Raw genomic sequence first — 22,923 nt, forward strand, 5'->3', positions numbered from 1 at the left:
GAAACGAGGAACGAAGCCAACTTCTGTAATGGAGGCTCTGAAAGCCGTAGTTGCTTTAATGAACTTGAGATGAGTTGAGGAGAACCTTTCATCCCGTGCCTTGAGCCTGGGGGCAGGGTGGCAGGACATAAAGGAGGGTTGTCTGGTCCTAATGAGCTTTTTAAGGTGTCAGGGCTGGGCTGAAATGAGTTTTCATCAGGCTGTCCCCTCCCCAGAGGAATTCTTTCTGGTGACACTAATTTCACCTCTAACCTAGCCGTCATAAAAAAGAAAAAGTGTCTGTGAGAATACTCTGTCCTCTCCATCTCTGTCAGCTCTGCAAGGACATCATGAGGCATGATGAAGAGGGGCGAGGAGAGGCACATGCAGGGAAATAAGCACAGATATCACCAATGCATGTATTCAAATCTATGCAAAACTGCACCCCGCCACAAATATTAAAACGGAAATGTCCGGGCCTGAGTGGCACCTCAGGAAGCAGAAGTCAATTGCTAATATAGCAGAAATCTCATATGTCTCATAACCATATTTCATAAGAGTTTTTTAAGATATGCAGAGGTTGTTTCTTTAACCTCAGTCATTCCTGCTGAAAAGGTCTGCCTCAGGGAGACAACATAGCCTTAAGAGGATGCTTAATGTTGGGCATGACATCAAGTGTAAATTCAGTTAATTCATCAATGAGTGCAATGTCAACAGCTCACTAATCCTGGGGTTCATTACTTAGTCCATTTCGAACTTCACCAATTCCATGTACCACCTGTAAACTCAATAACAATGGGCATGTTGCTATCATCCAGGGTTTCTGCTATTGACTGCAATGCAGACTAGTGTTTAATAGACACAACACTGGCTCTGGTCTTTACAGTCGAATTATAGGCCTTCCAGTGTTTTGCTGATCATCCAGCGATTGTTTGAGACCTGTTTTTATGAATGCAGGTAAAAGGGAATGGATTGTGTTCATAAGGAAGAGGTGAATGTTCAACTTAGATAAGAAAGCAGACAATGATAATAGTTTGATTGTATTGTCTGTGTGGGTGGTAGTGTCAATATAGCCTCCACTCGTACTTATGCCTCTATTTTTTGGCATTGTCTGAGATACTCACAATAATAAAGATTGAGTGGCACCAGGCCGAGTCACTATATAAATCTGCCATTTAGAAACCTTGCAATGAGCAGACCACCCAACCCAGACTGTCAGAATGCACTAAATTATGACTATATAGCAGTCATCTTCAGGCAGAAACACAGTATCTGCAGAAACCAAGTAGTTTTAGCATTTTGATAACAAACCCATTTATGGTGAATATAATGAGTTTTTTTCTGCAGCTGAAGACCTGCATTCATGTGGATGTCAGGCCTCATCCATTTAGATTACATAGAAACCCAAACTGCACAAGCCAATGGCTCCTCAGATACATTTTGTATGTTCATAGCAGCACACTACCAGATGTTTTCCACAGTAAAATTAGCAAGGAGAGAGCCTCCTGTGAATGTTATCTTAGTCATAATGCATTCACTTGGTTGTAAAATTATTTATACACCATGAATGATAGCACTGTCATTTTTATGCCTTGATTTGTATGTTTTGCGGTCACATTTTGGGCTGAGTTATCTACAGACATATGGCAAATGGTGCTCTCCTATCTTTAAGCCTTTCCTGTCAAAAGCATCGCATTGCATTTCTAACGAAAGATTCTTGACATTTAAATGTAGACTGATAAGAGCTAGACGTATGTAAACACCTCTTTCTATTTGATATGTGTAGTCTGTTATCCATACCTCAAAGAAAACACTTTTATCAGCTTTATTGAAGCAGCGGTCAGATAGCTGAACTGACCGCAGATCAGTGTGTTCTCCTGGTCGTAGTTACAATAGCATGTCAACTCCCTATCTGTCTGCACGTTGTGATAACAAACTCTCTTTCCATTCTGTCACACATTGGACTTTGATAGGGGTGGTCCTGGTAACTGTAATTTACAGAACTGTGATGACCACAGACTATGGACACATTGATACTATACATCAAGGACATCAACCACCCGAGCCACGGCCTGTTCACCCCGTTACCATCCAGAAGGTGAGGTCAGTACAGGTGCATCAAAACTGGGACCGAGAGACTGGAAAAATAGCGTCTATCTCAAGGTCATCAGACTGTTAAATAGCCATCACTAGCCGGCTTCCACCCGGTTACACAACCCTGCACCTTAGAAGCTGCTGCCCTATGTACATAGACATGGAATCACTGGTCACTTTAATAATGGAACACCTAGTCACTTTTATAAGGTTTACATACTGCTTTACTCATTTCATATGTATATACTGTATTCTATGCTACTGTATTTTAGTCAATGCCACTCCGACATTGCTTGTACTAATATTTATATATTTCTTAACTCCATTATTTTACTTTAGATGTGTGTATTGTTGTGAATTGTTAGATATTACTGCACTGTTGGAGCTAAGAACACAAGCATTTCGCTACACCCACAATAACATCTGCTAAATATGTGTATGTGACCCATACAATTTGATTTGATATTTACTGATGCAAATACACCTACAGTATCTGCAGATCCACCCATAACACCATAGCAATACGAGCATGCTTGCTATATGTGCAAACTGTAAAGTCAGAAAACACATTTCATCCCTCTAATATTACGTCTAGAAGCTTCGACAAAGGCCAAGAGGCAGATACATAAGCTTTAACAAAATAAGGGATTTGAGCAAGAACAGTATGCTGGTTTTTCTTTTCTTTGAACTTACTCTTATATAACAACATACTGTACATACTTTACGTCCATGAAGTATAAACACACACATGGGGACACAGCTGGTTGTCTGCATCCACATTGTATTTTTCAAACAGACATTATCTCCTGCCTGTTTTTGTAATCTATGATTCGTCCAATGTCTGTTAAGGGGTACTTTATCCTTGCCGCACGGTCTGTTCATTAAAATATTTTGATTGAGGAGACAATGAGAGATGACCCTCCACACAGCCATATTCACTCATAAATGTGATGTGGGCTCTGGAAGTATTTTAATGGAATACTGAAAAGAAATGGAACTAAAAGAGCACATACCCAGATGACAGGACATTGCATTATATGCTCAGCATGTTACTGCTTTGAATTGCATTCTTTATTTTTTTATTCTTTTACCTGCATATTTGCTTTGGAACATAATACACATTTGTGTTTACTAGCTGAACAGGATGGACATGTTACCATGAATTCTTGTTTGGTTTGCAGACTAGCCTGCATAGACCTAGTCATGTTTCTAGGTTCCCAACTCATTCCCACTCATGTGGCCCTGTGTGGCTCCGTTTATAGAGCATGGTGCTTCCAACAGCAGGGTTCTGGGTTTGATTCCCATGGGGGACCAGTAAGAAAATGTATGCACTCACTACTGTAAGTCGCTCTGGATAAGAGTGTCTGCTAAAATGACAAAACTAACATTCAAATATTGTGCTGTCTATGTAGGCTAGTGTTCCATTTAGTAAGTGGTTGCTTCTAGAATCAGTGTGTCCTCTGTCAGGGAAGCATGGAGATTGTTTTATAATTCACTGGTGAAACATATTGGTGGGTATGTAGATTTACAAGATTTTCTAATGTATTTTGAGGGGAGATCTCTCTATTTCATCTGGTAGATTGTTAGTGGGAGTGGACTGGAGTGTAGGCGTTATTGAAAAGCCTACCTTGGTTTCAAAATAATGGAGGCTCAAGAATTCTGTAACCACACGTATTCCATTGTCCTATTCTCTGCTATATCCTTCTTTCCTATTTTCAGACTCTCTCTGTCACTCTCCCTATTTATTTATTTCTCTTTCCTCTATCTGGCTCAATTTTCTCCCTCTCTCCATCCCTCCCCTCTACCTCTCTCTCTCTCTCTCTCTCTCTCTCTCTCTCTCTCTCTCTCTCTCTCTCTCTCTCTCTCTCTCTCTCTCTCTCTCTCTCTCTCTCTCTCTCTCTCTCTCTCTCTCTCTCTCTCTCTCTCTCTCTCTCTCTCTCTCTCTCTCTCTCTCTCTCTCTCTCTCTCTCTCTCTCTCTCTCTCTCTCTCTCTCTCTCTCTCTCTCTCTCTCTCTCTCTCTCTCTCTCTCTCTCTCTCTCTCTCTCTCTCTCTCTCTCTCTCTCTCTCTCTCTCTCTCTCTCTCTCTCTCTCTCTCTCTCTCACACACATCTGGAAACCATCCAAGCCAATTTCCACACCACCACCCACTCATCACTTATTTCCAATGAAGTCTAATTTGACTCCAGTTATAGTTATTTCCTCTCAATAATAGGCCAGATGCCTCATTTTAGCATTTCCGAAGAATTATATTGACGTTTTATTTTCCTGCAAGCTCCTGTCTGCCCATCACAGATGCATGGGCTGCCATCACTAAGTACACACAAAGAAAACAGCAACTCCTATTCTCAGCAGGACCCTGAAAATGGAAATAGAACAACACATCCTGGTGTTAACCTACAGAAACCCAAAAGCCTGCCACTGTTGTTCTTTACTTGAACTTTAAATTGCCTTTAAATTGTTTAACTTGGGTCAAACGTTTCGGGTACCCTTCCACAAGCTTCCCACAATAAGTTGGATGAATTTTGGCCCATTCCTGCTGACATAGCTGGTGTAACTGAGTCAGGTTTGTAGGCCTCCTTGCTCACACACACTTTTTCAGTTCTGCCCACAAATTTTCTATAGGATTGAGGTCAGGGCTTTGTGATGGCCACTCCAATACCTTGACTTTGTTGTCCTTAAGCCATTTTGCCACAACTTTGGAAGTATGTTTGGGGTCATTGTACATTTGGAAGACCCATTTGTGACCAAGCTTTAACTTCCTGACTGATTTCTTGAGATGTTCCTCCAATATATCCACATAATTTTCCTCCCTCATGATGCCATCTATCTTGTGAAGTGCACCAGTCCCTCCTGTAGCAAAGCAGCCCCACAACATGATCCTGCCACCCCCGTGCTTCACGGTTGGGATGGTGTTCTTCGGCTTGCAAGCTTCCCCCTTTTTCCTCAACATAACAATGGTCATTATGGCCAAACAGTTCTATTTTTTTCATCAGACCAGAGGACATTTCTCCAAAAGTACAATCTTTGTCCCCCTGTGCAGTTGCAAACCGTAGTCTGGCTTTTTTATGGCGGTTTTGGAGTAGTGGCTGCTTTCTTGCTGAGCGGCCTTTCAGTTCATGTCGACATAGGACACGTTTTACTGTGGATATACAGTGGGGCAAAAAAGTATTTAGTCAGCCACCAATTGTGCAAGTTCTCCCACTTAAAAAAAAAACAGCAACTCCTATTCTCAGCAGGACCCTGAAAATGGAAATAGAACAACACATCCTGGTGTTAACCTACAGAAACCCAAAAGCCTGCCACTGTTGTTCTTTACTTGAACCCAGCTACCCTGGGCTCTTGTCCCAATGGGATACATTTTGTTGAAAGCTTAAGGGGTATAAGCCAGGACTAGTCTCATTATGTTCCTGTAGTAGCAGTGTACTGTATGTGTATAATCTCAGAACTGCTCCCTGTGGTCCCCTGGCTGTAGTGCTGCTAGAGATAACAGGGTCTGATGTCTCCAGACATGGACAATGGTTCATAATTGAGGCCGGACAGCTGTTCCTGGCTGTAGTGACAGGTCACAGGATGGATGATGGATGACAGGGCCCCCAAGGAACCATACTATCTTCCAGTGCAAATTCCTGCTGGCTGCTTGCCTGTCCCTCAGGAGGATGCCATGTTTATGTATACAGAGTGATAACACAGGTCAGGATACCATGCTCTAGTCTCTCCCCTGTTTCCATGTGAACAGCCTCAGAGCCATCTCTAGTGAGCGCTCATACATCCCAGCCCCTTACTATATACTGTATATATTACTGTATGTGTTCAGGATGCTCCTTTCATATGTACTGTATGTACACATCCTCACATAACCTATCCCCCAGAGCATTGACATTATCCAGTATTTCATCACAAATTGCACACAACTGTCACACTTCCATAGCACTCTTTACCTCCCTGTTTGAAGACCTGGCTCTGAGTAAATAGACGCCGGACACTTTGAAAAATAGAGAGCTTTAAATTTCAATGTCATTTTTTTTGTTCCCCTCCCTTTGTCTCTCAAGGTGCATGCATAGCTCAGTAGATCCATATCCTTGTGGAAATGAAATACAATTGCAGCTATAGCAGGAACATTATCAAACCACAATAAACAAGGAAGAGATTAGGATTATCAACACAATTATAGAATATTCAACTAATTTTTCATTAGAATTCTTTTTCAAAACCACCACTTTCCAAACTTTGCCTGAAAACAAATGGCTTACTTTGGCTTGCAGATGAAAGGGATTATTAAATTTGATTTTTCCTGATATTATTTCAGGTTCCTATGGTGTAGCTTATTTGATAGTGGGCAGGATGTCGCCCAAATCTGATGTTTTTATGCCCTCATCTTTAAATGCAAGATTTCTCCTGGAGTCTCCGGTTTTCCATCACATTACACATGTCCACACTCACAGACCTCAAGAGTGTAAACATTTACTTCGTTTATTTTGTAGTAAATATTATATTTAGGAATTGTGAAGTAAGACACTGGACATTGCACAACTATAACACTAATAAACGTGTCTGTATCTGTACAGACCACTTTAGAGTTTGGTCAATTACTTCTAAAAACGTTCCCATTTTATTCCACCGTGATACCGGCATCATGCCTTAGCTGTCATTGATGGAGCTTTGGAGGTTCCAACAGTGAAGTAATCTCTTCGTCTCACCGGGTCCTGTCGAAGAATATTCTAGAATGCAAGCCATTTAGCTTGAGTGGCGGTCTGATGTTTGTGGAGCGAACGCTGACTGAAATATGTATGAACCTTGCATGGCAGAGACATGGTGGAATGTAAACCATCTCTCATCGATTTAACAAATATATGAGAGAGAGACTTAAATACTTTGTATTCTGCCTTGCTTGCCAGATAGATGGAAAACAGTCCCTTTGTCCCCTGTAAAACAATGAAACCTTTCAGAAAGATGCACTTTCTGCACTGACAAATACAGACCAAATAACAACACTTCACACAACAAGTCAATCAAGCAATACATAAATGTCAATTCAAGCCTCCTGTCTCAATCTTCTGCAAAGCTTACAGTCTTCAATAGAAACCCAGAGACAAAGAACAGGGCCCAAGGCTTTGTCCTTGTCATTGCCCTTGAGAGAGAATGGAAATAAACACTTGAAGATCACATGGCATTTATTTTTCACATTGTAACTGCTCTGGGGGATAAATGGATAGAATAGTGACGGCTTAATCAAGTCTGGTGTTATTTTTAATCATAAGGATATATACCAGAGGCGTGATTGTCAACACAATGTAAATAAATTTGGTTACGTAAATAGTCAGTATATGTATACAGTTGAAGTCGGAAGTTTACATAAACCTTAGCCAAATACATTTACACTCAGTTTTTCACAATTCCTGAGATTTAATCCTAGTAAAAATTCCCTGTCTTAGGTCAGTTAGGATCACCACTTTATTTTAAGAATGTGAAATGTCAGAATAATAGTAGAGAGAATGATTTATTTCAGCTTTTATTTCTTTCATCACATTCCCAGTGGGTCAGAAGTTTACATACACTCAATTAGTATTTGATAGCATTGCCTTTAAATTGTTTAACTTGGGTCAAACGTTTCGGGTACCCTTCCACAAGCTTCCCACAATAAGTTGGATGAATTTTGGCCCATTCCTGCTGACATAGCTGGTGTAACTGAGTCAGGTTTGTAGGCCTCCTTGCTCACACACACTTTTTCAGTTCTGCCCACAAATTTTCTATAGGATTGAGATCAGGGCTTTGTGATGGCCACTCTAATACCTTGACTTTGTTGTCCTTAAGCCATTTTGCCACAACTTTGGAAGTATGTTTGGGGTCATTGTACATTTGGAAGACCCATTTGTGACCAAGCTTTAACTTCCTGACTGATTTCTTGAGATGTTCCTCCAATATATCCACATAATTTTCCTCCCTCATGATGCCATCTATCTTGTGAAGTGCACCAGTCCCTCCTGTAGCAAAGCAGCCCCACAACATGATCCTGCCACCCCCGTGCTTCACGGTTGGGATGGTGTTCTTCGGCTTGCAAGCTTCCCCCTTTTTCCTCAACATAACAATGGTCATTATGGCCAAACAGTTCTATTTTTTTCATCAGACCAGAGGACATTTCTCCAAAAGTACAATCTTTGTCCCCCTGTGCAGTTGCAAACCGTAGTCTGGCTTTTTTTATGGCGGTTTTGGAGTAGTGGCTGCTTTCTTGCTGAGCGGCCTTTCAGTTCATGTCGACATAGGACACGTTTTACTGTGGATATACAGTGGGGCAAAAAAGTATTTAGTCAGCCACCAATTGTGCAAGTTCTCCCACTTAAAAAGATGAAAGAGGCCTGTAATTTTCATCATAGGTACACTTCAACTATGACAGACAAAATGAGAAAGAAAATCCAGAAAATCACATTGTAGGATTTTTTATGAATTTATTTGCAAATTATGGTGGAAAATAAGTATTTGGTCAATAACAAAAGTCTATCTCAATACTTTGTTATATAGCCTTTGTTGGCAATGACACAGGTCAAACGTTTTCTGTAAGGCTTCACAAGGTTTTCACACACTGTTGCTGGTATTTTGGCCCATTCCTCCATGCAGATCTCCTCTAGAGCATTGATGTTTTGTGGCTGTTGCTGGGCAACACGGACTTTCAACTCCCTCCAAAGATTTTCTATGGGGTTGAGATCTGGAGACTGGCTAGGCCACTCCAGGACCTTGAAATGCTTCTTACGAAGCCACTCCTTCGTTGCCCGGGCGGTGTGTTTGGGATCATTGTCATGCTGAAAGACCCAGCCACGTTTCATCTTCAATGCCCTTGCTGATGGAAGGAGGTTTTCACTCAAAATCTCACGATACATGGCCCCATTCATTCTTTCCTTTGCACGGATCAGTCGTCCTGGTCCCTTTGCAGAAAAACAGCCCCAAGCATGATGTTTCCACCCCCATGCTTCACAGTAGGTATGGTGTTCTTTGGATGCAACTCAGCATTCTTTGTCCTCCAAACACGACGAGTTGAGTTTTTACCAAAAAGTTCTATTTTGGTTTCATCTGACCATATGACATTCTCCCAATCCTCTTCTGGATCATCCAAATGCTTTCTAGCAAACTTTAGACGGGCCTGGACATGTACTGGCTTACGCAGGGGGACACGTCTGGCACTGCAGGATTTGAGTCCCTGGCGGCGTAGTGTGTTACTTATGGTAGGCTTTGCTACTTTGGTCCCAGCTCTCAGGTCATTCACTAGGTCCCCCCGTGTGGTTCTGGGATTTTTGCTCACCGTTCTTGTGATCATTTTGACCCCACGGGGTGAGATCTTGCGTGGAGCCCCAGATCGAGGGAGATTATCAGTGGTCTTGTATGTCTTCCATTTCCTAATAATTGCTCCCACAGTTGATTTCTTCAAACCAAGCTGCTTACCTGTTGCAGATTCAATCTTCCCAGCCTGATGCGGGTCTACAATTTTGTTTCTGGTGTCCTTTGACAGCTCTTTGGTCTTGGCCATAGTGGAGTTTGGAGTGTGACTGTTTGAGGTTGTGGACAGGTGTCTTTTATACTGATAACAAGTTCAAACAGGTGCCATTAATACAGGTAACGAGTGGAGGACAGAGGATCCTCTTAAAGAAGAAGTTACAGGTCTGTGAGAGCCAGAAATCTTGCTTGTTTGTAGGTGACCAAATACTTATTTTCCACCATAATTTGCAAATAAATTCATAAAGAATCGAAAATTACAGGCTTCTCTCATCTTTTTAAGTGGGAGAACTTGCACAATTGGTGGCTGACTAAATACTTTTTTGCCCCACTGTAGATACTTTTGTACCTGTTTCCTCCAGCATCTTCATAAGGTCCTTTGCTGTTGTTCTGGGACTGATTTGCACTTTTCGCACCAAAGTACATTCATCTCTAGGAGATAGAACGCATCTCCTTCCTGAGCGGTATGATGGCTGCGTGGTCCCATGGTGTTTATACCTGCATACTATTGTTTGTACAGATGAACGTGGTACCTTCAGACATTTGGAAATTGCCCCCAAGGATGAACCAGACCTGTGGAGGTCTACAATTTTTTCTGAGGTCTTACCTGATTTCTTTTGATTTTCCAATGATGTCAAGCAAAGAGGCACTGAGTTTGAAGGTAGGCCTTGAAATACATCTACAGGTACACCTCCAATTGACTCAAATGATGTCAATTAGCCTATCAGAAGCTTCTAAAGCCATGACATCATTTTTCTGGAATTTTCCAAGCTGTTTAAAGCCACAGTCAGTGTATGTAAACTTCTGACCCACTGGAATTGTGATACTGTGAATTATAAGTGAAATAATCTGTCTGTAAACAATTGTTGGAAAAATTACTTGTGTCATGCACAAAGTAGATGTCCTAACCGACTTGCCAAAACTATAGTTTGTTAACAAGAAATTTGTGGAGTGGTTGAAAAACAAGTTTTATTGACTCCAACCTAAGTGTATGTAAACTTCCGACTTCAACTGTTTACAGTATTTGATTGTGGGCATCAACTAGATGAGGCTTATAAAAACGTTGATGTCCTGGGAAAACTTTATTTTTGTGTAGCATTATGGTAAGAACAAAGGGAGTTTGACCTCAGTCTTGGGTGATATCTGAGGGAGACAGAGTAACAGTCACATTTGAGCTATGTCTTTGAGAGCAGGAGTGAACCCCTCACACCCATTGTTGGCACCCCGTCAACCGAGTGACAGGTAGTCAGTGTGACCAAATTCATTCTGGTGCCAGTGTCTTGCCTGGTGCTCCTCTGCGTCACACTCAGGGCTCTCTCAGTCTGCCTCAGTGACACTCTCATTCCCCCTGGGAGAGCAGCCTATCAGAAGGCCACAGCAAGCTCCCACTACAACATCACACGCCAGGTCTGGTCTGGAGGTCATCCTGTCTGTGTTCTTCCTAGTGGTTGAAAAAGTACCTAATAGTCATACTTCAGTAAAAGTTAAGATACCTAAATATAGAATGACTCAAGTAAAAGTCACCTAGTAAAATACTACTTGAGTTAAAGTCTAAAAGTATTTGATTTGAAATATACTTCAGTATCAAAAGTAAATGTAATTGGTAAAATATACTGAAGTAAAAGTATAAATAATTCCAAATTCCCTATATTAACAAAAACCAAACGGCACCATTTTCTTTTTTCTTTTTTTAATTTACGGATAGTCAGGGGAACAATCCAACATTCAGACATGATTTGCTAACAAAGCATTTGTGTTTAGTAAGTCCGCCCGATCAGAGGCAATTAAGGATGGCCAGGGATGTTTTTCTGATTAATGCGTGACTTGGACCATTTTCCTGTCCTGCTAGCCATGCAAAATGTAACAAGTGCTTTTGGGTGTCAGGGAAAATGTATAGAGTTAAAAGTACATTATTTTCTTGAAGAATGTAGTGAAGTAAAAGCAAAGGTTGTCAAAATATGAATAGTAAAGTAAAGTGCAGATACTCCAAATAAGTAGTACTTTAAAGTATTTTTACTTAAGTGCTTTACACCACTGGTTCTTACGCTAAATACAGGGCCTGTAGATCTAATGTAGTGTGGTGCATTTGTTCAAGATGATTATCAGATCCCTGGATGTCTTTCATATCTGTTACCCACCGCTACACTCTAGATAACACATCACATTTTTGGGAACTGCAGATGTTCCCCCAAATGTGGATAATGCCACTGCTACTTTATTCAACCAGTAAAACTATAGAGCATCCTCTGGAGTGGCTTTCAGTACATTCAGCTGCAGCTGCTGTTTCAGCCTGTTCAAGAGATAAAACACAGCTGTCACAGAGGCTGACAGAAAACAGGAGAAAAGAAACACACTGGTTTTAACTACAGTTACAGGGCCTGAATACTGAAGGGGGTAAACCTTTACTAGCCATACTGGGTAATGAACCATGTGATCCAGAAAACTCTGCTGTCTTTCCAAATCACATTTTCTGTCCAGGAGAAAAAAATTGGCCTGATAAAAATACAACCTGCTGCCAGTTTATTAATGGAAATTGAACAGGAGGCGGCATATCTCGAGTGGTCTATTTTTTTAAGGTAAACATTAAGAGACTGGCTCTGCTTGGAAATGAGACAAGAATTATGGGGGTGTTAATTGCATTAAAATCCCATCTGATGTACATTTACATTTACATTTAAGTCATTTAGCAGACGCTCTTATCCAGAGCGACTTACAAATTGGTGCATTCACCTATAATATCCAGTAGAACAACCACTTTACAATAGTGCATCTAAATCTTTTAAAGGGGGGGGGTAGAAGGATTACTTTATCCTATCCCAGGTATTCCTTAAAGAGGTGGGGTTTCAGGTGTCTCCGGAAGGTGGTGATTGACTCCGCTGTCCTGGCATCGTGAGGGAGCTTGTTCCACCATTGGGGTGCCAGAGCAGCGAACAGTTTTGACTGGGCTGAGCGGGAACTGTGCTTCCTCAGAGGTAGGGAGGCGAGCAGGCCAGAGGTGGATGAACGCAGTGCCCTTGTTTGGGTGTAGGGCCTGATCAGAGCCTGAAGGTACGGAGGTGCCGTTCCCCTCACAGCTCCGTAGGCAAGCACCATGGTCTTGTAGCGGATGCGAGCTTCAACTGGAAGCCAGTGGAGAGAGCGGAGGAGCGGGTGACGTGAGAGAACTTGGGAAGGTTGAACACCAGACGGGCTGCGGCGTTCTGGATGAGTTGTAGGGGTTTGATGGCACAGGCAGGGAGCCCCGCCAACAGCGAGTTGCAGTAATCCAGACGGGAGATGACAAGTGCCTGGATTAGGACCTGCGCCGCTTCCTGTGTGAGGCAGGGTCGTACTCTGCGAATGTTGTAGAGCATGAACCTACAGGATCGGGTCACCGCCTTGATGTTAGTGGAGAACGACAGGGTGTTGTCCAGGATCACGCCAAGGTTCTTAGCACTCTGGGAGGAGGACACAAGGGAGTTGTCAACCGTGATGGCGAGATCATGGAACGGGCAGTCCTTCCCCGGGAGGAAGAGCAGCTCCGTCTTGCCGAGGTTCAGCTTGAGGTGGTGATCCGTCATCCACACTGATATGTCTGCCAGACATGCAGAGATGCGATTCGCCACCTGGTTGTCAGAAGGGGGAAAGGAGAAGATTAATTGTGTGTCGTCTGCATAGCAATGATAGGAGAGACCGTGTGAGGATATGACAGAGCCAAGTGACTTGGTGTATAGCGAGAATAGGAGAGGGCCTAGAACAGAGCCCTGGGGGACACCAGTGGTGAGAGCACGTGGTGCGGAGACAGATTCTCGCCACGCCACCTGGTAGGAGCGACCTGTCAGGTAGGACGCAATCCAAGCGTGGGCCGCGCCGGAGATGCCCAGCTCGGAGAGGGTGGAGAGGAGGATCTGATGGTTCACAGTATCAAAGGCAGCAGATAGGTCTAGAAGGATGAGAGCAGAGGAGAGAGAGTTAGCTTTAGCAGTGCGGAGAGCCTCCGTGACACAGAGAAGAGCAGTCTCAGTTGAATGCCCAGTCTTGAAACCTGACTGATTAGGATCAAGAAGGTCGTTCTGAGAGAGATAGCAGGAGAGCTGGCCAAGGACGGCACGTTCAAGAGTTTTGGAGAGAAAAGAAAGAAGGGATACTGGTCTGTAGTTGTTGACATCGGAGGGATCGAGTGTAGATTTTTTCAGAAGGGGTGCAACTCTCGCTCTCTTGAAGACGGAAGGGACGTAGCCAGCGGTCAAGGATGAGTTGATGAGCGAGGTGAGGTAGGGGAGAAGGTCTCCGGAAATGGTCTGGAGAAGAGAGGAGGGGATAGGGTCAAGTGGGCAGGTTGTTGGGCGGCCGGCCGTCACAAGACGCGAGATTTCATCTGGAGAGAGGGGAGAAAGAGGTCAAAGCACAGGGTAGGGCAGTGTGAGCAGGACCAGCGGTGTCGCTTGACTTAGCAAACGAGGATCGGATGTCGTCAACCTTCTTTTCAAAATGGTTGACGAAGTCATCCGCAGTGAGGGAGGAGGGGGGGGAGGAGGATTCAGGAGGGAGGAGAAGGTAGCTAAAAGCTTCCTAGGGTTAGAGGCAGATGCTTGGAATTTAGAGTGGTAGAAAGTGGCTTTAGCAGCAGAGACAGAAGAGGAAAATGTAGAGAGGAGGGAGTGAAAGGATGTGAGCTGTGACCACACAAATGGCCTGTCAGGGTCGTGTGATGTTGTCTGGGGCACATTTGCCTGCTGTCGTACAAAGTGAGAGGGGATCATGGTGTGGCAAATTTGCCAGACCCTCAGTCCTAACGCAGCAGTAGTGGGCTGGGGAATGGTGAGAATGTACAGTACCAGTCAAAAGTTTGGACACCTACTCATTCCAGGGTTTTTCTAAATTTTTATTTTTACTATTTTCTACATTGTAGAATAAAAGTGAATACATCAAAACTATGAAATAACACATATGGAATCATGTAGTAACAGGTGTGCCTTTTTAAAGGTTATTTGTGAAATTTCTTTCCTTCTTAATGTGTTTGAGCCAATCAGTTGTGTTGTGACAAGGCAGTGGTGGTATACACAGGGTAGCCCTATTTGGTAAAAGACCAAGTCCATATTATGGCAGGAACAGCTCAAATAAGCAAAGAGAAATGACAGTCCATCAATACTTTAAGACATGAAGGTCAGTCGATCCGGAAAATCTCAACTTTTTTGCAGTCGCAAAAACCATCAAGCGCGGTGATGAAACTGGCACTCATGAGGACCGCCACAGGAAAGGAAGACCCAGAGTTACCTCTGCTGCACATGATAAGTTCATTAGAGTTACCAACCTCAGAAATTGCAGCCCAAATAAATGCTTCACAGAGTTCAAGTAACAGACACATCTCAGCATCAACTGTTCAGAGGAGACTGCGTGAATCAGGCCTTCATGGTTGAATTGCTGCAAAGAAACCACTACTAAAGGACAACAATAATAAAAAGAGACTTGCTTGGGTCAAGAAACGAGCAATGGAAACTGGTGGAAATCTTTCCTTTGGTCAGATGAGTCCAAATGTGAGATTTTTGGTTCCAACCGCCATGTTTTTGTGAGATGCAGAGTAGGTGAATGGATGATCTCCACGTGTGTGGTTCCCACTGTGAAGCATGGAGGAGGTGTGATGGTGTGGGGGTGCTTTGCTGGTAACACTGTCTATGATTTATTTAGAATTCAAGACACACTTAACCAGCGTGGCTAGCACAGCCTTCTGCAGCGATATGCCATCCCATCTGGTTTGTGCTTAGTCGGACTATCATTTGTTTTCAACAGGACAATGACCCAAACACACCTCCAGGCTGTGTAAGGACTATCTGACCAAGGAGAGTGATGGAGTGCTGCATCAGATGACCTGGCCTCCACAATCACCTGACCTCAACCCAATTGGGGTGGTTGAGGTGAGTTGGACGGCAGAGTGAAGGAAAAGCAGCCAACAAGTGCTCAGCATAATATGTGGGAACTCCTTCAAGACGGTTGGAAAAGCATGGTTGAGAGAAGCTGGTTGAGAGAATGCCAAGAGTGTGCAAATCTTTCATTATGGCAAAGGGTGGCTACTTTGAAGAATATAAAATATATCTTGATTTGTTTGACACTTTTTTTGGTTACTACATGATTCCATATGTGCAATTACATAGTTTTGATGTCTTCACTATTATTCTACAATGTAAAAAACCCTTGAATGAGTAGGTGTGTCCAAACTTTTGACTGGTACTGTAGGTGACAGTATTTCTGATGATATATTGTACTAAACCTCAACTACATCTCAAGCTGGACATGAACCTGTCATGCAGTGTCCCATTATGCTGTGTGGTAATGAGCATTAAGTCGTTTGTCTCATGGACTGTCGACAGCTGTAGCTTCTGAAGCAACGAAACAGACACTTCTCCCAACATCATCAGGCAGTTTGGTAACATCACTAATTGTGACCAAATGCAACATCTGACTGACTGGTGGTGTGTTTGTGTGTGTTTGCAGGTGCTGAACGTGAGCCTGTCAGAGGGGGAGGTGGTGACGGTAGAAGACATGGGGGGACGAGAGCTGTCCATCCTGGCCAATGAGACCATCCTGATGAGGGGTCTGGTGGTGCGCAGCTGGAGCAATCAAATCTCCATCCTTTACCGCAGTGACCAGCAGCCTCGCTCTGGCTCCCGGCTGCTGCTGCGTTATCAAGGTGAGGTCACAACACAGAACCACACGACCACACACACTATGACTCAACGCTCCTACACAGGTCTCTTCCCTATCAATTACTCATTTTTTTATTTACACAATTTGCACAATAAAATTGTATCTAAAATAATGTGGTAATGTAGTGGGCAGTAATATTTGATATGTGAATATACAGTATATTATATATACATCACATTTGATTTGTAATGAGCCTAATAAATTAGTCTATTAAAATGTTTATCTGACTCCATAAATATAATTAAAATATACAAATATTATTCAATGAATTGACATTGGCAAGCAAAAATTGATCTGAGAATTGTCTATATCAAAGGCAGATGTTTAATTAACATTGTACAATGAATGGATTCACATACAAGGCATAAAGCTTAAGTTACGAGCATTAACAATCATTGCAAGGCATAATTTCAAGCATAAACAGTAGATCCTAAGGTTAACTTACAATACAAAGCATGAACAAACAGATGCTTACTAAGCCAGTGGCCTAGAAGCCTACGAAATGAGAATAGATCATACAACCTTCCTCCATGGACTAGATACAGGATAAGAGAGAGAACAAAGGCATTTAATTCCATTTATAACATCTGACATCAACCCAAGACCAACCACCTTTGACCAATCAAACGATACCAATTTTACAGTGTAACTTGACCACCCAAGGCCCAATCTCCACAGGGTGTCACAGCATTTAAAGGCTTGTGTGGGGGATGAGACCAGTGTAAATAATTGTATTTTATTTAACCTTTATTTAACTAGGCAAACCTCTCTATCCCACCTACCTTGCGTCCCACCTACGCAACAGCCAGTGTAATCCTGTGGCGCGATATTCAAATACCTTAGAAATGCTATTACTTCAATTTCTCAAACATATGACTATTTTACACCATTTTAAAGACAAGACTCTCGTTAATCTAACCACACTGTCTGATTTCAAAAAGGCTTTACAACGAAAGCAAAACATTAGATTATGTCAGCAGAGTACCCAGCCAGAAATAATCAGACACCCATTTTTCAAGCTAGCATATAATGTCACATAAACCCAAACCACAGCTAAATGCAGCACTAACCTTTGATGATCTTCATCAGATGACAATCCTAGGACATTATGTTATACAATACATGCATGTTTTGTTCAATCAAGTTCATATTTATATCAAAAACCAGCTTTTTACATGAGCATGTGACGTTCAGAACTAGCAAACTTCCGGTGAATTTACTAAATTACTCACGATAAACGTTCACAAAAAACATAACAATTATTTTAAGAATTATAGATACAGAACTCCTTTATGCACATTTTAAAATAGCTTTTCGGTGAAAGCACATTTTGCAATATTCTGAGTAGATAGCCCAGCCATCACCGGCTAGCTATTTAGACACCCACCAAGTTTAGTCCTCACCAAAGTCAGATTTACTATAAGAAAAATGTTATTACCTTTGCTGTTCTTCGTCAGAATGCACTCCCATCTCTTCTACTTCAATAACAAATGTTGGTTTGGTTCAAAATAATCCATAGTTATGTTCAAATATCCTCTGTTTTGTTCGTGAATTCAAGACACTAGATGAAAAGGGTAAATAAGGGTGACGCGCCCAACGCGTTTCGTGACAAAAAAATTCTAAATATTCCATTACCGTACTTCGAAGCATGTCAACCGCTGTTTAAAATCAATTTTTATGCCATTTTTCTAGTAAAAAAGCGATAATATTCCGACCGGGAAACCGTGTTTATTTCAAAGACAGAGAAAATAAAAACATGGGGTCGCCTCGTGCACGCGCCTCAGTCTCATTGTACTCTGATTGACCACCATCCAAATGCGCTAATGTTTTTCAGCCAGGGCCTGCAAAGGCATCATTCAGCTTTTTCCCGGGTTCTGAGAGCCTATGGGAGCCGTAGGAAGTGTCACGTTACAGCAAAGATCCTCAGTTTTCAATAAAGAGAGCCAAGAAGCCCAAGAAATTGTCAGACAGGCCACTTCCTGTAAGGAATCTTCTCAGGTTTTTGCCTGCCATATGAGTTCTGTTATACTCACAGACACCATTCAAACAGTTTTAGAAACGTTAGGGTGTTTTCTATCCAAAGCCAATAATTATATGCATATTCTAGTTTCAAGGGCAGTAGTAATAACCAGATTAAATCGGGTACGTTTTTTATCCGGCCGTGTAAATACTGCCCCCTATCCTTAACAGGTTAAGAACAACTTCTTATTTACTGTGACGGCCTACCAAAAGGCAAAAGGCCTCCTGCCAGGACGGGGGCTGGGATTAAAGAAAAAAAAAGTATATATATATATATATATATATATATATATATATATATAGGACAAAACACACATCCCGACAAGAGACAACACAACACTACATAAAGAGAGACCTAAGACAACAACATAGCAAGGCAGCAACACAACATGGTAGCAGCGCAAAACATGGTACAAACATTATTGGGAACAGACAACAGCACAAAGGGCAAGAAGGTAGAGACAACAATACATCATGCAAAGCAGCCACAACTGTCACTAAGAATGCCCATGATTGTGTCTTTGAATTAAGAGATTGAGATCAAACTGTCCAGTTTGAATGTTTGTTGCAGCTCGTTCCAGTCGCTAGCTGCAGCGAACTGAAAAGAGGAGCGACCCAGGGATGTGTGTGCTTTGGGGACCTTCAACAGAATGTAACTGGCAGAACGGGTGTTGTACGTTGAGGATGAGGGTTGCAGTAGATATTTAAATAAGACAGAATTCCTGAGAGGACAATAAAAAGCCTTTGCATAATGGAGTAATTCAGAGTTCACCCTGTACAAATACCACAGAGATAAAACATCCATATAGACAGCATCAGAGTTATCCTCCATGAACAAGTTTCAGATAGATACAAAACATGGATACTATAGTATGATTCAATCAAATTCAATATTCATTGCTCTGGATACTGTAACAGGGAGATACATTTTGGTCCCTCAGAGGGGGAAGGACTGACTAGTCCTTTGGCATTGTCCTTTGTTCCTGGACAATTTGCCATGCAACTCCAGGTGACAAAGAGGACATATATTAGGGCCGAGCCTACAATAAAGTGTAGTAAAGTTTGAGGTACAGAGGATAAATCCTTCCAGAAGCATTTGGTTAAGCCGCCTAGCTCTTTATGCTGATAGCTCTCATCACTAGTAAACACAGCTTGCTCATGTTAGCCTGAAAAAACACAAGGGCTGTCATTTCAGGGGTATAATTACATGGCATAAGTATTGTTCTAATAGACATTTACAGAGCTGTCAGATAGCAGAGGGCTGTCGGGACCATTGTTCCTCATCACACCGTAGCCTTTGATGTGACATCACCAGGAGAAGGGGGAAAAAAACAACACAACATTAAGCCAAAATCTTTTGTCTCTGGAAACTAATAAACTATGACAGACTTATAGAAGAAGAATGCGTTTTAACATGCCTCTGATGTGCCTGTTGAATATAATGTCACCCCTTGCCCCTCAAACTCCCTCTCTGTCTCTCTCACTTTCTCTCTTAAAAAAGTGTAAGATGTTGGGGGGGGGGTTGTACTAAGCTAACATATGGAATTGTTTTAAGATGTTCATACCATGGTTAATTTAGCTATTTGATATAGACTTTTAGGACCCCTTTAGGTATAATTGTTTGAGGGGATAAAATATTGAATTTGGCCTTTACTCCTATAGCCCATAGAAACGCATTGAATAACACACTCATAAATTGCAACAAAAAAAACTGCCCAAAAATGTATCTTAAGGAATAAAGTTTTGAAGTGTTTGTCCTATATCTAGGATATATAAGAAAGCTCAGGAAATATTATATATATTTTTTTATTTTTTTATTTAACCACTTGTTTTTGTTGACACCTCCATACTTCCATTGGTTTGTATGGGTTACCTTCAGACGAGTCCTGGGACACTTGTGGGGGTCGTAGAGCAAAACAGAGAACATTGTGTCCCTGAGAGTCCTCCAATTCCATAGAGTGGTTTGTAGGCCAAACGATTCGGACGTTACAGATGTTTTTGTGAGAATATTGGTCTGACAAACATTGCTGTAGCTCGGCCACCTTCCACAGCAGAAGCGGAAGGCCAACATAGGCATACTGTATGCGGTGGATTGATAACTCTAGCTTAAACTGACGGATTTTGATGACGATTTTTATATTATGTTACTTAGATTGACGCACGGGTGCATCAATAGGCTCTTGAGGATTTCTTTATACAACAAACAGCAATGATCTGTTATAGTACATATCCATTACAATAGTAATGAAACCCTTACAACAAACTGGCAACCCAATTCACACCTCAAAGACTTTAGTTATAAGGGCACAAGGTGAGACCCTAATGCAGACACAGGAGACAGATGGTAGAGCTCTGATATTTATTATAACAAAGGGAGTAGGCAAAGGTAGGTCAGGAACAGGTGAGAGTTCATAAACCAGGTCAGAGACCGAACAGTACCAGACAATAGACAGTCTCAAGGTCAGGCCAGGCAGGGGTCAGAAACCAGATCCGAGTCCAAAAACAGTACAAGGGGATAGGCAAGCTGGTCGTTAGAACAGGCAGACTGGTCAGGCAGGCGGGTACAGAGTAAGAACAGGCAAGGGTCGAAATCAGGAGGACTAGAAACAAACAGAGACTGGGAAAAATAGGAGCAAGGAAAACCGCTGGTTGACTTGGCAAACAAGACAAACTGGCACAGAGAGACAGGAAACACAGGGATATATACACCCGGGATAATAAGTGTCTCCACCCCCTCCAGGTGTCAATCACAAGGACAGGTGAACCAGATCAGGGTGTGACATTAGCACTGTAAACAGACAAGACTCCTGACAGAAAATCAGCCATTTTCAAATCAAGACAGCAGTATCATTCATACTGTTAGAAGGATTACTTAATCCTATCCCAGGTATTCCTTAAAGAGGTGGGGTTTCAGGTGTCTCCGGAAGGTGGTGATTGACTCCGCTGTCCTGGCGTCGTGAGGGAGCTTTTTCCACCATTGGGGTGCCAGAGCAGTGAACAGTTTTGACTGGGCTGAGCGGGAACTGTGCTTCCGCAGAGGTAGGGAGGCGAGCAGGCCAGAGGTGGATGAACGCAGTGCCCTTCTTTGGGTGTAGGGACTGATCAGAGCCTGAAGGTGCCGTTCCCCTCACAGCTCCGTAGGCAAGCACCATGGTCTTGTAGCAGATGCGAGCTTCAACTGGAAGCCAGTGGAGTGTGCGGAGGAGCGGGTGACGTGAGAGAACTTAGGAAGGTTGAACACCAGACGGACTGCGGCATTCTGGATGAGTTGTAGGGGTTTAATGGCACAGGCAGGGAGCCCCGCCAACAGCGAGTTGCAGTAATCCAGACGGGAGATGACAAGTGCCTGGATTAGGACCTGCGCCGCTTCCTGTGTGAGGCAGGGTCGTACTCTGTGAATGTTGTAGAGCATGAACCTACAGGATTGGGTCACCGCCTTGATGTTAGCGGAGAACGACAGGGTGTTGTCCAGGGTCATGCTAAGGCTCTTAGCACTCTGGGAGGAGGACACAATGGAGTTGTCAACCGTGATGGCGAGATCATGGAACGGGCAGTTCTTCCCCGGGAGGAAGAGCAGCTCCGTCTTGCCGAGGTTCAGCTTGAGGTGGTGATCCGTCATCCACACTGATATGTCTGCCAGACATGCAGGGATGCGATTCGCCACCTGGTTATCAGAAGGGGGAAAGGAGAAGATGAATTGTGTGTCGTCTGCGTAGCAATGAAAGGAGAGACCATGTGAGGATATGACAGAGCCAAGTGACTTGGTGTATAGCGAGAATAGGAGAGGGCCTAGAACTGAGCCCTGGGGGACACCAGTGGTGAGAGCACGAGACGGATTCTCGCCACGCCACCTGGTAGGAGCGACCTGTCAGGTAGGACACAATCCAAGAGTGAGCCGCGCCGGAGATGCCCAACTCGGAGAGGGTGGAGAGGAAGATCTGATGGTTCACAGTATCAAAGGCAGCAGATAGGTCTAGAAGGATGAGAGCAGAGGAGAGAGAGTTAGCTTTAGCAGTGCGGAGAGCCTCCGTGACACAGAGAAGAGCAGTCTCAGTTGAATGACCAGTCTTGAAACCTGACTGATTAGGATCAAGAAGGTCATTCTGAGAGAGATAGCAAGAGAGCTGGCCAAGGACGGCACGCTCAAGAGTTTTGGAGAGGAAAGAAAGAAGGGATACTGGTCTGTAGTTGTTGACATCAGAGGGATTGAGTGTAGGTTTTTTCAGAAGGGGTGCAACTCTCGCTCTCTTGAAGACGGAAGGGACGTAGCCAGCGGTCAAGGATGAGTTGATGAGCGAGGTGAGGTAAGGGAGAAGGTCTCCGGAAATGGTCTGGAGAAGAGAGGAGGGGATAGGGTCAAGCGGGCAGGTTGTTGGGCGGCCGTCACAAGTCGCAAGATTTCATCTGGAAAGAGAGGGGAGAAAGAGGTCAAAGCATAGGGTAGGGCAATGTGAGCAGGACCAGCGGTGTCGTTTGACTTAACAAACGAGGATCGGATGTCATCAACCTTCTTTTCAAAATGGTTGACAAAGTCATCCGCAGAGAGGGAGGAGGGGGGGAGGATTCAGGAGGGAGGAGAAGGTGGCAAAGAGCTTCCTAGGGTTAGAGGCAGATGCTTGGAATTTAGAGTGGTAGAAAGTGGCTTTAGCAGCAGAAACAGAGGA

General features: G+C 43.1%; 1 protein-coding gene across 3 annotated transcripts in view; it reads left to right on the forward strand.

Annotated features, from left to right (window-relative positions):
- Nucleotides 1–22,923, forward strand: part of LOC115149124 (seizure protein 6) — a 261,102-nt gene that overhangs the window by 176,249 nt on the left and 61,930 nt on the right. For all 3 annotated transcript variants that reach the window (XM_029691662.1, XM_029691661.1, XM_029691663.1), the window contains one exon: nt 16,028–16,223. In XM_029691662.1, coding sequence (XP_029547522.1) covers nt 16,028–16,223 — 196 coding nt within the window. The remainder of the gene's footprint in view (nt 1–16,027; nt 16,224–22,923) is intronic.

This window comes from Salmo trutta, chromosome 15 (assembly GCF_901001165.1).
Source record: "Salmo trutta chromosome 15, fSalTru1.1, whole genome shotgun sequence".
NCBI classification, from domain to species: domain Eukaryota; kingdom Metazoa; phylum Chordata; class Actinopteri; order Salmoniformes; family Salmonidae; genus Salmo; species Salmo trutta.